This window comes from Hemibagrus wyckioides, linkage group LG05 (genome assembly GCF_019097595.1).
Source record: "Hemibagrus wyckioides isolate EC202008001 linkage group LG05, SWU_Hwy_1.0, whole genome shotgun sequence".
Lineage (NCBI taxonomy): Eukaryota > Metazoa > Chordata > Actinopteri > Siluriformes > Bagridae > Hemibagrus > Hemibagrus wyckioides.
In genome coordinates, this window is record NC_080714.1 from 28,092,300 (window position 1) to 28,109,025 (window position 16,726).

At 40.6% G+C, this 16,726-nt stretch overlaps 1 protein-coding gene across 3 annotated transcripts; it reads left to right on the forward strand.

Annotated features, from left to right (window-relative positions):
• On the forward strand, positions 1–16,723 carry nexn (nexilin (F actin binding protein)). Of its 3 annotated transcripts, XM_058388919.1 has the most exons (16): positions 1–199; positions 4,682–4,839; positions 5,047–5,377; positions 5,607–5,798; positions 6,227–6,314; positions 6,428–6,576; positions 7,606–7,809; positions 7,919–8,095; positions 8,687–8,875; positions 9,417–9,611; positions 10,682–10,717; positions 12,599–12,793; positions 12,878–13,099; positions 13,612–13,800; positions 14,276–14,639; positions 15,789–16,723. In XM_058388919.1, coding segments are annotated over exons 2-16 (2,547 nt in total). In that variant the 5' UTR covers positions 1–199; positions 4,682–4,837; the 3' UTR covers positions 15,803–16,723. The 3 variants fall into 3 exon arrangements, with proteins under 3 accessions (XP_058244902.1, XP_058244903.1, XP_058244904.1); XM_058388920.1 differs by lacking the exon at positions 10,682–10,717 and having other exon boundaries at positions 2–199; XM_058388921.1 differs by lacking the exon at positions 4,682–4,839 and having other exon boundaries at positions 2–199.
• The last annotated feature ends 3 nt before the right edge of the window (positions 16,724–16,726 follow it).

A 16,726-nucleotide genomic window follows, 5' to 3' on the forward strand; every position in this document is an offset into this window, starting at 1 on the left:
ATGGCCAGGGCAGGTCTGTCTGTAAGCCTCACTCATTCTCCTGACAGTAACACACTCACACACATTCACACACTCACACACACACACACACAGCGCAGTGTGGAATTACGAATCTGGACCTCGCTGTGGACACCAGAATAGATTATTTTTTTGGACAAAAGTTCTTATGAGAGTCAGGAGGAAGAAGAACTACAGAGCGGTAAGTGAAATTATTTAATTAATAATAGAATTAGAAATTCTAGTTATTGAAGGAATAAAAATGATTGCTAAAAATTCTAAAATTGCTAAAAAAAATCCAAAATGGGATTAAACTCTCAGAGAATTAATTCAAATAATTTCAGGCTTCATCTATGGCCAAAAAAAAGATAAATTTATTTTTGATTTTTGTATTTTTTTAAAAATTATTTTATGAATCACCTCACTTTCAAATCATTTTTAAAATTAAATGTAAAACTTTTATTCTATTTGAACATATATATATATATATATTCTCTGTTTTTTTTTTCCTTTCCCTACTCAATGATGTTTCGATCTATTTTACAATTTTATTTTTGGACATTTTGTTTTATTTTATTTATTAATTTTAATAAGAACAGAGCTTTATACATTTTCTTATCCTGATATTAAACAGATGTTTGTTTAAAAGTTCCTGGTTAATTGACAGTAATGAACAAAAACAGCGACGGTGAGTTCAATGAAGTAAATGACGAGTAAAATCTCAGATTTATGAGTGATGGAGGTGAAGTGACGAAGAAACTGATGATGATGATATCTATAATTAGACGGCCGTCATGGCGCGAAGCTAATCTGAGCTAAACATACCTTCCATGTGACTCCTTTATATATATATATATATATGAAGCTTTCGGTACGACAAACACATACACACACACACATACACAATGCCACCGCATTAGTATGTCATACAACTAATTTGAATAATAATAATAGTAATAATAATAATAATAATAATAATAATAATAATAATAATGATAATAATAATTCACTGCTAAAATCAGCGTTTTCAGTTCATTTACTATCCAACTGAATCGATATGTTCGTTTGTCAGTTAGAATCTGTGTGTGTGATTATGATGGAGAGATAGAAGTGGAAATGACGTAGAAATCAGTTCTAGATATAAACATATTGCTCTATAAAACATGGTTTTAAACATATAATGATATAAGCTGTGTGTGTGTGTTCAACCCCCCCCCACCACCACCACCAAATCTCCCCACATAGCCGTACTCTAAAATAGCCAGGGGTCACATGGACCGCGGTTTAAATTTAGCCTCAGCTCATGGTGCTGGGATTCAGTCAGCTGGAGAAGGTTCTCATGACATTCTTGTTGGAAAGCTAGCTAGAAGGTTTGTTCTTTAGCGTCACACACACCCAGAACGGCGTGTTAAAACCACAATCTTCATTTCAAAGAGTTAGTAGTGTGTTAACAGTGCGTTTATAAATGTGATGCAAAAACATTCCCAGGATGTTGTCTGAGGTAGGAAGTTTTGAGAAATAGTTTTCCGTGTTCAGGACAGGGGAGCTTACACTTCACTGTGGTTCCTCAGTAACACGATTAGTTTTGTTTAGAGAGAATAAAAGAAAGGCAGGTGATGGAGCGAGTGTTTATAGCTGCTGTAGCGTAAGTGTGAACAGGAAGTCACTCGCCTCGCAGGATTACATTTAACTACAAAGAGAATGAAGAAGCATGAGGTGGTAAATGTGTGTGTGTGTGTGTGTGTGTGTGTGGTGTAAGAGGAATAAAACACAGTGGATGTGCTGCTACTTCACTAATCTCCTGTAAAAAGCTAATGATTATGATGTCATATATTCGCCTTTATGACCGTTATGATGTCACATATTCGCCTTTATGACCGTTATGATGTCACATATTCGCCTTTATGACCGTTATGATGTCACATATTCGCCTTGATGACCATTATGATGTCACATATTCGCCGTTATGACGTCACATATTCGCCTTTATGACCGTTATGATGTCACATATTCGCCTTGATGACCATTATGATGTCACATATTCGCCGTTATGACGTCACATATTCGCTTTTATGACCGTTATGATGTCACATATTCGCCTTGATGACCATTATGATGTCACATATTCGCCGTTATGACGTCACATATTCGCCTTTATGACCATTATGATGTCACATATTTGCCTTTATGACCGTTATGATGTCACATATTCGCTGTTATGATGTCACATGTTCGCCTTTATGACCGTTATGATGTCACACATTCGCCTTTATGACCGTTATGATGTCACATACTCGCCTTTATGACCGTTATGTCACACATTCGCCTTTATGACTATTATGATGTCACATATTCGCCTTTATGACCGTTATGATGTCACATATTCGCCGTTATGATGTCACATATTCGCCTTTTCTGACCATTACGATGTCACATATTCGCCTTTATGACCGTTACGATGTCACATATTCGCCTTTATGACCGTTACGATGTCACATATTCGCCTTTATGGCCGTTACGATGTCACATATTCGCCGTTATGACCGCTATGATGTCACATATTCGCCTTTATGGCCGTTATGATGTCACATATTCGCCTTTATGGCCGTTATGATGTCACATTCGCCTTTATGACCGTTATGATGTCACATTCACCTTTATGGCCGTTATGATGTCACATATTCCCCTTTATGACCGTTATGATGTCACATTCGCCTTTATGGCCGTTATGATGTTACATATTCGCCTTTATGACCGTTATGATGTCACATTCGCCTTTATGGCCGTTATGATGTCACATTCGCCTTTATGGCCGTTACGATGTCACATATTCGCCATTATGGCCGTTACGATGTCACATATTCGCCATTATGACCGTTACGATGTCACATTCGCCTTTATGGCCGTTACGATGTCACATATTCGCCGTTATGACCGTTACGATGTCACATTCGCCTTTATGGCCGTTACGATGTCACATATTCGCCGTTATGACCGTTATGATGTCACATTCGCCTTTATGGCCGTTATGATGTCACATATTCGCCTTTATGGCAGTTATGATGTCACATATTCGCCTTTATGGCCGTTATGATGTCACATTCGCCTTTATGGCCGTTATGATGTCACATATTCCCCTTTATGACCGTTATGATGTCACATTCGCCTTTATGGCCGTTATGATGTTACATATTCGCCTTTATGACCGTTATGATGTCACATTCGCCTTTATGGCCGTTATGATGTCACATTCGCCTTTATGGCCGTTATGATGTCACATATTCGCCATTATGACCGTTATGATGTCACATATTCGCCATTATGACCGTTATGATGTCACATATTCACCTTTATGACCGTTATGATGTCATAAAAGACAGAGAAGTGTAGCTGGTGTCATTCTGTAATGATCCCTAACTGTTGTGTTGTGTTTGTGTATTTAGTGTTTTAAGTTTCCTTAAAAAATCTGAAGTGATATTTAGACTTTGCTTGTCCGCATTTGTATGTATATCTGTATGTAAATTGAAAGCAGAAGTGGGCGAGGCTTCAGGAATTCTGGCTTGGATCGTTTCTGTATCGTTCTGCTTCATAACACGTCTCCATCTCAGTGAAATGATTGTTCTTAAGTAATGTTGTAATTACAAAATCACACGCTGCTTCGTCACGTCGAGTTGGATTCTTTCTGGCAAGCTTTTTTTTTTAAAAAAAATCTGTACTTCCGATGTGGAACTCATTGATTTATTCGTATTTGGTCCCGAAGCTGTTATATCAGATTAATTACCTCAGAGTTTATGATATCATCCATGATTTAAATGTAGCTGTATTTCTTCTATCATCAAAATAACTGACTTGTTAGCACATCGCAAGCTGAGAAGCATAGCTAGCTAAACATCCATAGCAACAACTGAGCAACACAGACGACACTGCAGTGACGACATGCTCACGATGACGATCTTAGACCTGGAGTTTGGTGTTAAAGACCATCTGAGGTGACCACAATAGCCTTCACCACTTTGTTCTGTTGTAGTTCGAGGTTTCACTGAACATTTCCGTCGTTTTGGTGGAGTTTGTATCTTCACTCAAACTTACACAGCATCTATTTTCCAGTTTCAGTTGGTCAGATGGAACTGTTGCGTTTTGCTGGCTGATGTTTGTGTCTTATGTTTTGAACAATGAGGCTAGCGAAAAGCTAGTCATGGCAGGAATTAACTTCAGGTGGAAGCTAAAATATAAGCAGAGTGAAATCTGTGTGATTAAACTGAGAAGAGAATTGAGAAGCGCTTTTCAGACAATATGAGAATCAAATACGAAGTGAATTTGTTTATAAATATACTGATGGAACAATAAGCAGTCATCCTTTGACTCCTGCAGTGGAGCTAGCTAGCTAGTAGCTTTCAGACAAACACAGGATTAAACTCATGTAATGAATCATAAGAAGTGATGTGTGATGTCTGGACGAATCATAGCCATGCCTTTGGTTTTGATCATCTTTGTTATGAATTATCTGTCTTACTGTCGATATTTCAGATGATTTCAAACCTGAAACCCACCAAATCTAGATGTCTCTGAGTCTGAAATCATTTCTATAAATACACCTCTGAGTTTTTATATACTGCTTCCTCCACTCAGCGTCGCTCTGTTAATGACACCAAATGCACCGTCGTAAATTCAGACTCTGTACCAGGTGCTGGTGTAAGGTTACAGGATCCTGAGCAGCTTCTCTTCTCAACCTGGTTAAAGGTTCTCACATTAAAGCTTCTTATCATCATCTGGAACCCAGGAACCCAGTGACACAACCACAGAACCACAGAACCAGTTCTAATCCGGCTCACCACATGAAATGTAGGTGTAATCCTTCATTAGCAGGTTAAAATGATTGACATATCATCCCAGTTAGCTCCAGGTTGTAAGATCTAAAAAAGTTCAAGGGGGTGAATACTTACGCACAATGCTGTATGATAAAACTGTGATTTTTTTCTTGAGTATGAATCTGTTTTGTAGGCAATAGTTTGCTTTGATTCTTGTTAATTTGGTTTTGCTTCATCACAGGCTACACCTGAAGGATCCATCTCCGTGCATCACATCTAACAGAGACGCCAAAATGACCGACGTCATGAGCCTCGATAACGCAGAGCAAGTGAGCGACGTGACGCAACTAGAAGATGCAAAGGAAAGCACGACTCAGGAGGAGGACATGAATGGCATCACGGAGGAAAAAGATACAAAGAAGGAGAGCAGGACAAGGAAGCGAGAACGGCCGCAGAAGAGCTCGGAGGTCAGCCTGACCGAGGTGGACAACATGTACGATGTCGGGAACGTGGAGGACAAGGTGACCGAGAAGGACGAAGCCAACCTGACAGACGTCGCACTAAAACAAGAGGTATGGAGGAGATGATCTCCTGAAACCATACCCACAAGTGAGAAGGTCTTTAAAATCTTCAGCAGAAATAGAAACAAACATAAATTGAGGACTTATTGAGAGAAGATCAGGTTCAATAGGATGTTCTTAAACCTCATTAGAGGTTCTTAAATGAATCAGATAGCCATGTCAGGTTTGAGCAGGTTCTTCTTCATACTGACCTTCTCATCATCCTGCTTTCTTCCCAAAGAGACTCCTCAAATCCAACAAACCAGTGCAGAAGAGCTACGTCCCGAAAACGGGCAAAGGAGACGTGAAGAGCAAGTTTGAGGCCATGCAGAAGGTCAGGGAGGAGAGGAACCGCATGAGGAGCGAGGAGGAGCAGAAGAAACGCAAGGAGCAGTACATCAAAGAGCGTGAGAGGATCCGCAAAAAGCAGATGGTCAGTGTGTGAGATCTATCTATCTATCTATCTATCTATCTATCTATCTATCTATCTATCTATCTATCTATCTATCTATCTATCTATCTATCTATCCAACTCTAAAAGTATTGGCACCCTATCAATCTATCTCTTTATGTCATTATCTCCATCCATCTCTCTATTAATCAGTAGTTATTTACTACTAGTAGTTACCAGTAAATTAGTCCTGGTTCAAGAAAAATGGTATTTAAATGATATTTAAAGACCTTTTGGCAGCTGCTGGTCATGTGACTGTGAAAGGTCCAATCGGATTCCCCGCTGCAGGCTGTACTTACAGGATTAGCAGCCTTTATAGCGTGATCACGGCGCAGGCCATGTAAAAGCAGATGATCCTCTGGATAAACCCTTTCTAACCTCACAACAACCTGCTGTCTTATCCTCCTTAGATAAAAGAGCTGCTCGCCTCCAGCGACGAGGAGGAAGAGGAAGTAAAACCGGCCAAAGCTGAGAAATCCTACGTCCCCAAGATCATCGGTGAGTCAGGACACCAAACACAGAAGGACGTCGGCGTCCCGAAAGCATCTGAAGTCCAAACCTATGCCTTCTTTCAATCCTTAATCCAATTTTTTTCCCCAATGTGTCCACAGGCAGCGTGAAGGGGAAGTTTGCTGAGATGGAGAAGCAGAGAGAGGAAGGCCAGAAGAAGAAGATGGAGGAAGAGAGGAAGAAGCGCATCACTCAGGAGGCCATAGAGAAAGCCAAGATTCAGAAGGAGTTAGCCAAGAAGGCGGAGGAGGTGAGTGAGAACGTTTAGGGAAGGAGTCTCCAGTGTCAGTGCTTTGTCAGAGGTGAAGCTGGAGGTTCTGGTCATCTCATATCTTTAAGCGACAGGCTAGATCAGGAAACAAATAAAATACATGATAAATACTTTGAGGTGGTCACAGTGGCTCTGCTTCCTCACACCAGCATCATTTTAGACACAATAAACACCAACAAATCTCTCCATACCCTCTGTATCTTTGGAGATATGGTATCCGCTTGACCAACCAGCTGGTGTGTGTGTGTCCATGTTAGCAAGTCAAGGATCACTTCAGAGCGCTAGCACATGGTGTAGTATAAATAGAGCGTGGAATGTTGTGTTCTTCACCCAGAGGAAGTGTGTTAGACACTAAGATCTCCTTTAATTCGCTCGGGATCTGCCAATAAATGTCCAAAACCTACAAACGAGTATCGGTCAAAAACAAGAGAACACGCTTCTTGTTTAAAAATAAACATGGCACTGATGCGGACCAATTGTGTCCGTCACATCTGCCCCAGAGCTCTGACTGTATGGGCTGTAAAACTGGCAGTTCCAGATGACATGTGACCGGCAACTGTTTCCCACACGGTCTAAAACGAGGCGTCAGCCACTTTTTCGGACTGAATTAGCCGCTGCTATCAGGGACTCGCGCAGAAAAAACAGAGGCAGCTGAGCCAGCGGAACGGCGAGGCCACGAACACAGCTCACCCGGAGTTCTTTGTGTCAGAGAAAGCAGGACAGAGGAACATGTCAGTTTCACAATTCAACAGTGAGACGGAGAAATCCTGATCACACACCGGTTACGCTTCAGATGACCCCTGAAATATAAACAACATCAACAAAGGGTTTAAGTTGTAGACCTGGAGACATGTGGAGTAATACTTTACAATAACGACACAGGAAGTATGAATCATACACTAACACCTGAATTAATTCTTACTTATGAACTAACTGAGTTTAGGTGTATAAGTTTTCTTTCATTTGACTGATCCACGATTTGATTTTTCTGAACTTTTTATCCCACAGGAAGGAGACAACAGCGTCTTGGTGCGAGTCGTCCCGGCCAAATCGCAGAAGCAGCCCGGGAAGATCAAAATGAACTTTGAGGACATGGAGAAGAGCCGAGAGGAGGAGATAAAGAAGAGGAGTGAGGAGGAAAAGAAGAAGAGATACGACGAGAACCGGCGCTCGTTCAGAGAGGCCAAGCGACACTCCGTTTCCACAAACCAGGTCAGGAAGATCAGATGCAAGCATGGTGGAGATCTAAAGACCTGAGAAGAGCACTGAGGAGCTTCAGCAGAAAGGATGTTGATGAATCTGATGGGTTTTGGTTTTGTAGGATGGTGAGGAGAGCCAGGGGAAAGAGAAGGAGCGCGTGACTCCAGGAAAACTGCGTCTGACCTTCGAGGAGCAGGAGAAGGAACGTCAGGAGCAGCAGAGGAAGCAGGCAGAGGAGGAGGCCAAGAGGAGGCTCCAGGAGGAGAGGAAAGCTTTCGAGGAGGCCAAACTGGGCATGGTACACACTTTACACCCTGTTCTTGTCCATTACTCATGTTAAATATGAAATAAGCCTCTCTGTTTCATGCTATTATAGTAAAATAATCAATAACGAGGTGATATGATGAGATGCTGATGATGTGACGGTTATCGCACTTTATTTTGTTATATAGAAGAAAATAGAAACTAAAATGTTGTAGCAATGTTGTTTATAAACATTGTTTGTGGAATACTGGACTCTGATTGGTCAGAATATGTTGATGTACATCACAGGATGCTCCACAAAAAAAAATTAAGGTGTGTAATGGCACCGAATTATAGAACCCTTTTGATAGAAAAGCTTTCCAAGCCAAGGTTCTTCTGGTTCTATAAATTCAGGACTAGGGGAGTCTATACAGAAGCCCAAGGAACCTGTTTGAGAAGAATAAAAGACATCAGGATGTCCTGGAAGAGGGAAATACCTCCTGGAGTTAACACTCGCTTCTCTTCATCACACCACTCTGTTGTTGATAATTTTCCCACAGCAGCACAGAACCTGTTTCATTCTTGTAAGAAAAAACCTGTAACTTTGATACATCTGGTCTCGGGTTTGTGTCTCAATGTCTTCCAGGCTCAGGACGACGAGGACGCGAGCGGCGAGCAGGCGGAGAAGGAAGAGGTCCGGCCGGGAAAACTGAGGCTCAGCTTCGAGGAGCTGGAACGACAGAGACTGGAGGAGGAACACAAACGTGTGGAGGAAGAAAGGAAGAGACGCATCCTGGAGGAGAGGAAAGCCTTCGCAGACGCCAGGAAGAGCATGGTGAGATCCATCACTGATTTAAAAAAAATGCTAAATACAGATCTCTACAAACTATAGCTACATCTGGGATCGTGTGTTTACGCTGTCCGCTAAGGTCTAGCGCAGAAAGTGTCCAGCGTTTCTTTTTCTGATGATTTCTATCCATCTATTACTGCACCGATTAATACGTAAAATAATCATTTATAATAAAGCATATAAAAGGCTTTCAGCTTAGGGAAGGCAAAGAAAAGATATTAGCAAACACCTAGCATGTTTTAGCAGGTTTTCATTATTTCTTTTTGATCATAATCGACTTGAGTCCAGTGTGTTTTTAGAAAGGCTACTCTGCCTCATCATGCTAATATGGCTAACAGTGAATGAAAAATATTAGCTGTGATAGATCATGATAATGGAAGGAGAACTTTGAAATCAGGAAGCAGGAGGTGGAGAATGTTAGCATAAATTCGAATTATTGCTCATTTCTTCTACCGATCGTAGCTTTGTGCTTTGAGCTGCTTCTCAGAAACGCCTTATTTAGCTAACGCGTCTCCTGTGTTCTCAGCATCTAGACGAGGAAGATGACGTCCTGCTAGCAGCCATGAGCGTGGATGCCGGGGCCACTCCAGGAAAACTAGCCATCAGCTTTGAGGAACTGGAGAGGCAGAGACGCGAGGAAGAGCAGAAGAAGAAGGAGGAAGAGGCCAAGCGTCGCCTGGAGGAGGAGAAGAGGCTGTTCGCCGAGGCTCGTAAGAACATGGTGAGAAGATGGAGAGGATCTCTGCCAGCATGCTCTGAGAGTTCACATCGACTGGATACAAAATGGCCGCCACTCTTTCAGGGAGCCATCTTGGATTTGGTTATGGCTAACACGCTAACAGAGATAACACTCTTTCAGTCAGTTGTCACCAGAGGAACCTTAGTTTCGATCACTGAGTACAATCTTACATGAAAAGTGTTTAAACATTAATAGACTTTAATGTTTATAAAGTTTATATTGTTGGTTAAAATAGACTTTAAGCGGAAGCCATACTGGAAAATCCACAACGTTAAACTGGTCAAATTGATAACGTCTTTTTAAATATAAAATTGTTTTGTAATCATTTACGCTCAATTAGACAATCATCAGGTTTTAGCTGTTGTGTTTTCTTGTATCGCTTGCTACAGTACAGCTAGTTAGCTTACCGGCATAATTGGTGTGTTGATTTACGCTCAATTAGACAATCATCAGGTTTTAGCTGTTGTGTTTTCATGTATCGCTTGCTACAGTACAGCTAGTTAGCTTACCGGCATAATTGGTGTGTTGATTTACGCTCAATTAGCCAATCAGCAAATTTGAGCCGTTGTGTATTCTTGTCTCTCAGAATGCTAGCTTGCTACAGTACAGCTAGTTAGCTCACTGGTTTAACTGGTGTGACTGGCAAGGAGTTTATTTTTATGGTTTTATGATTTTATGCTTTTAACCACCGGACTCTTAACATCTGATTAATATGAGCAGAATATATATATATATATATGTGTGTGTGTGTGTGTTTGTGTGTGTGTGTGTGTGTGTGTGTGTGGCACACGGATGCTCACTAACCGGTTTCCACTAATATGAAGTGTTTCTTTCTGGTCCTGTTGTAACCCTCATGTTCTCACATGTTCAGAGAGAGTAGAATATGAAGTGGAACAGGACAGAGGGTTAAACACAGGAGAGACTCAGCTCTAATCCCACAGGGAATAGAAATGTTTGTAGAATTAATGAGTTGTGTGAAGTTGTGTTTGTGTGGCTGTGACGCTGTGACGCTGCGATGCTGCTCTGCCTTGCTGAACTCTGTCTCGTCTCAGGATCAGGACGATGCCTCGCCGCTTGTTGAAGGAGAAGTAAGGCACTTTTTCATCAAATAAATGATTTATTTAACAGATGAAGGATTTCAGACAAAACTAATATCGGAAAAATCTGCTGTTGTCATGGTTACGGAGTCTCCTAAATATGATATACTACAAATATATAAGTAATAGAAGCAAGTCTGCCTGACTGGACAGTTAAAAACTATTCTATTCTATTCTATTCTATTCTATTCTGGCAGTCTATTCTATTATGTTCTATTCTTTTCTACGCTGATCTCTATTATATATGTTTTCTACTCTGTTTTGTCATAGTCTTTTCTATTGTGCTGTATTCTACTCTATTCCAATCTACTCTATTCTATGTTTTATTCTGTTCAATTTGGCTCTTTATTCTATATGTTTTTTTTCCTTCTAGTCTTTTATATTATTTTGTATTCTTTTCTATATTGGCACAGTGTATTCTATTATGTTCTATTCTGTTCTACTCTGCTCTCTAATATATACGGTTCTGTTTGTTATAGTCTTTTCTATTATTTTGCATTCTATTCTATTCTATTCTGGCACAGTCTATTCTATGTATATTAAATATCTAATATGATATTTTCTACTTTATTCTGTCATAGTTTTTGTATTATACTGTATTCTACTCTATTGTACTGTATTCTACTCTATCTATTCTATTATTTTGCATTCTATTCTGGCTCTGTTCTATTCTGTTCTACTCTGCTCTCTATTCTATATGGTTCTATTCATTCTAGTCTTTTCTATTATTTTGTATTCTATTCTATTCCAGCCTATTCTTTTATGTTCTATTCTGTTTCACTCTGCTCTTTATTCTAGGTATTTCTATTCTATTATGTTCTACTCTACTCTCTTTTCTAGGCTGTTCTGTTCTATTTTATTCTATTCTGACACAGTCTATTCTGTTCTATTCTAGTCGATTCACAGTCTATTCTAATATAATATGAATATACTGTCATAGTCTTTTCTACTGTGTTGTATACTAATCTGTTCCAATCTCTTCTATTATTTTGCATTCTATTTTATTCTATTCTATTCCAGGATATTCTTTTATGTTCTATTCCTGGTTTACTATTCTCTATTCTACACATTTCTATATTATTCTATTATGTTCTACTCTACTCTCTATTCTATGCTGTTCTGTTCTATTCCATTATATACTGGCAAAGTCTATTCTAACATTACATTTTAGCTCTGTTCTCTCCTCTATTACTGAATGATCGTCATGGCTGTATATTATTTATTTCTATTCTATTCAGTTCTATTCAGCTACATTCTATTCTCCTGATTAATTTCGATTCAAATCTATGATATTTGGAGATTGGTTGGATTACATTCTATTTATTCTTCTAATGGATTCTATTCTCAAAAATTTAGATTCTGTTTTGTTCTAGTTAGTTTAATTCTATTTCATTTTCATTATTTGTGTTATATTTAATCTGATTCTATTTAGTTTTATAGCCTTCTATTCTACTCTAATGAATTACAGTATGTTCTGTTTTATTTTGGGTTCTATTCTGTTCTATTACGTTGTTCCTTCTAGTGGAATTCTACAGCATTCTCTTCTACTTGGCTGTGTTGTATTCTACTCTATAAAGCATACATTTATAATTAGAGCATGAGAGATATTAAACATTAGAAATAACACTGTGATGTGATTTAATGCTCCCGGATGTGACGCTGCTTACTGAAGAGACTAAAGCAGTGATATAAAGAGAAGATATATCATAAGATGTCTAATTGTTGGACATTTGGTTTGGACATGTTTGGTGTTTGATGTTTGCTTTTGCTTTGAGACTAACAAAGGATAATATATAGACTTTAAAATATATAGATTTCTAACCTTGAGGTGCCAATACTTATGAGCCGCATGTCACTGTCTGTCCCCCACAGGTGCAGGATGAGGACGACACCCTGGTGAGGACGGAGTCGCAGGAAGCAATGCATCCTGGGAAACTGGAGATCAATTTTGAGGAGATGATGAAGATGAAAGAGGAGGAGGAGAGGAAAAGGAAGGAGGAAGCGCGGCGTCAGAAGATGGAGATGGAGAAGAAAGAGTTCGAGCAGCTGCGTCAGGAGATGGGCGAGGTAAATATCCATCCTGCTGTTCCTACTCTTCATGTAAACACAATTTTATTTATCCGTGTGTGTGTGTGTGTGTGTGTGTCTCAGGAGGAGATCAACGAGACGACGGAGGTGGTGAGCCCCGAGTATGCAGAGCTGACAAAACTCAAGAGAACCGGCTCCATCCAGGCCAAGAACCTGAAGGTGAAGTTTGAGAAGATCAAGCAGCTCACAGAGGAGGAGATCCAGAAGAAGATTGAGGAGGAGAGAGCGAGGAGGAAAGCCATCGATGAGGAGATCAAAGAGAGGGAAGCCGAGCGCTGTGTGGAGGTACCAGCCACAAGCATGACACAAACATCTCCAGCTTCAGGATCACACACACTTCTACAAGCACTAACGACTAATGCAACACAACAGAGTCATAGATAAACATCATGCGTCTCAGCAACACAGGAACTTTTCTATCAGGAACCAAGGAACTTGGTAGTCTTGGAAGTCCAAGAACCTTTTCCAGACACCTGCAAGCTATTTTTCCTTTTTAATCTAGCAAACCAGGAGCCTGTTTTTCAGAAACCCATAAACCTTTTCTAAACCGAAGAACTCTTTGGTAGCAACCCTAACCTTAGCCCTAACCCTAAACTCCTAGACTTAGTTTTCATACCTAACCCCTAACCCTAACCTTAATCCTAATCCTAAAATCCTATCCTCAGGTTTCATACCTAAACCCTAACCCTAAACCATAACCCTAACCTTAACCCTAAACCTAAATCCTAGACTCAGTCTTCATACCTAAACCCTAGGTATGTTGATGTATTTCTCTGTGTGTTTTTTCTTCTCTGCAGGACGAGGGTGAGGACATGAAGGGTGCTGTGAAAGCGGATGATGTGCCCTTCAGGCAGAAAGTGGACATGCGTGCACGGTTCGAGCAGATGGCCAAAGCACGCGAGGAGGAGGAGAAGAGGAGGATCGAAGAGCAGAAGCTCCAGAGGATGCAGTTCGAACAGCAGGAAATCGACGCCGCTCTCCAAAATGTAAAAGTCTCATGGGATGCGTTGTTTAACAGCTAACTTTTTGGAAGGTCCAGCATGAAGAGGGAAAATTCCATGTCATGACTGGTTCTGAAATTAGATCTAAACTGAAAGGGCTGTGTTAGCTGTGAGGAACGTACTGAGTGGTTGAGGTTGCATGTGCTTTAGTGTGTGTTTTACCCAAAGATCAGGGAGTGAGTTTGTGCCAAAATAGATGGAGCTGCTGCTTACAGTCTGAGAAAATAAAATCTTGATAATGTGAACGATATTTTTCACCAAACCTCAAACTGTTTATTCATCTCACTGCTAGCACACAGTCCAGCTCAGAGCTAGCTTCAAGATCCTCCTGAAGCTCATGAAATTTGAGATCATAATCATGCCGTGTTTGTTACATCTTTGTTAATGCATGAGGAACCTGCATGCATGCTTTGGACTTTCTCCATGGATCCTGAAACATGTTGTGATGTATGTGTGTCAGAAAAGGGAGGATGAAGATGAAGAGGAAGGCAGTGTGGTGAACGGCTCTACGGCCTACGACGAGGAGGATGATCACGGTCGGTCGGGCGCTCCGTGGTTCAAAAAGCCTCTGAAGAACCAGACGGTGGTGGACTCTGAGCCTGTGCGCTTCACGGTTAAGATCACGGGCGAGCCCAAGCCTGAGGTGACGTGGTGGTTCGAGGGTGAGCTCCTGCAGGACTGCGAGGATTATCAGTACATCGAGCGAGGCGAGACCTACTGCCTCTACCTGCCCGAGACCTTCCCCGAAGACGAGGGCGAGTACATGTGCAAGGCTGTGAACAGCCGCGGAAGCTCCGCCAGCACGTGTATCCTCACTATCGAAAGTAAGCCGCCGTCGCTATCATGCCATAGTAACCAGAGCATGCTGGTGTTCCTTCTCCTCCTGCTACTAACTCCAAATAAACTCCATTCTCCTTCTTCCTCTTCTGGAACGATCGCCCTTCTGAATCTCTTCACTTCTTCAATTATTTTGAAGAATCAGAGCAGAAACATATTAAACACCTTCTCCTTATCATATTATATGTAATACTCTATGAATTATGAGGGTTTAATAATACAGCATGTCATTAATACAGTGAGAGTTACAGGCCACGCCTCCCTCACTAAGACAGGCCACACCTCTGTACTACTAGAGGCAACACCTCTGTATTTCTACAGACCACACCTCTGTATTTCCAGAGGCCACACCTCTTTATTTCTACAGACCACAGCTCTGAATTTCCAGAGACCACACCTCTGTATTTCTAGAGGCCACACCTCTTTGTTTCTACAGGCCACACCTCTTCATCTAGCCTACTAATGAAATAACAACAGAATCTTTTTTCTTAACTAACAAACTTTCACCTAACGCTAACATCAGCTGCTTCACCAACACTTTAGCCAGCTTGTCGTTTGCTAAATTAATTTCAGCTAGTTAACCACGGTTGGATTGCTAACTTTATATGTTGTAACACACACATGCCGCGACAGCAGACCTTTCTGATTACAGCAGAGCTGAAATTTCTCTTGTCAAGAAATTTTGAAATGTTGTTTAGCATTGAACTGCCTGAGTCGTATTCAGAGTTGAGTGAACACCAAAGATTTAATACAGCAGCTGTGTACAGCGGTATTCACACTGCTATTTACTTCTCAAGTCTGTATTTTCTATCCCTGGCTGTTTTTTTCCAGGCTTAAAAGTGACCACTTCTAATAATCTGAATTATTCTAATAATAAATTGGTGAAAAAAAGTCACCAAACTCTGAATGCGGTCTTTAATGGTTGTTTTATCTGTAGATGAACATTTTTTTATGATTGATTTGTCTTTATGAATCAAATCTCCAGAGGATTCACTTAAATGAGTCATTTGTAAAGAACGACTCATTAATGAATCATCCTTCACTACTCATTTCTCATCTAGGATTTTTTTCATCTACCTCACGATCCTGACTTTCTCTCTTTCTCTTTCTCTTTCTCTCTCTTTCTTTCTCTCCAGCTGAGGACTACTGACACGCCCATCTGTCTCTCTCTCTCCGGAACTTTCCCTGTCTTCTTCATGTCTTTGTTCTTTTTTTTTTAAAGTTCATATCTCCTGGTAGGGCCAAACATTCTTCTTCAGACGAGGAAAAGCAGCCTGTGTGTGTTTGTGTGTGTTTATTACCATTCCTCCAAAGAATCGGCTCAAAGGTGAAGTGAACGCTGTGTTTATGTTCAGAAGCTGCCCTCACTGTCAGAAAGCAGATTCTCAGTACCAAAAACACAACATGCAGTTTCCATGAGCTGTAAATACAGACACTTCGGTTTGAAAAGATTTATGGCTTGAATAACGCAACAGGGTCAACTGCTGTTTCTACTTTACGGAGGAATGAAGGAAGTCGACTGTTTAAGAGAGTCAGATCTCTCAGAAATCCAACACCAAAACGATTCGTTTAAGATTAAACCGGAAGATGTCGGAAAACTTAATTCCAGCTCAGACTGTTACAAAGCGCTGACACTGGAGACTCCTTCCACACGTTTCATGATAGTCTCTGTCACGACTCGATCCGTACCGGAGACACAGTTTGTACTGCGCATGTGCGGAAATACGTCTACTTCTTGTCTGAATTATCATGAAACGATTTACAGCAGTTTATTTACACGGCAGAACACCTCTGCATTTCTAGAGGCCACACCTCTTTATTACTAGAGGCTACAACTCTGTATTTTGAAACGACATGAGTCGAGGTCAGTGATTTCTGAGTGACCTGTTACTCTAACAGTTCTTTATTATTATTTTTTTTTATGGGATGCAGGAACAACTGTTTTCATCCTCTCTGTGATTTAAAAGTCGCTCGTTTGATGAATTGTTGACATTTTCATGTGTTTTTATGTGGAATTCTTGTGATTAGCCGATCAAAACACTCTGCTGAGGTTTGCATAAAGTGAGTTTTAGGA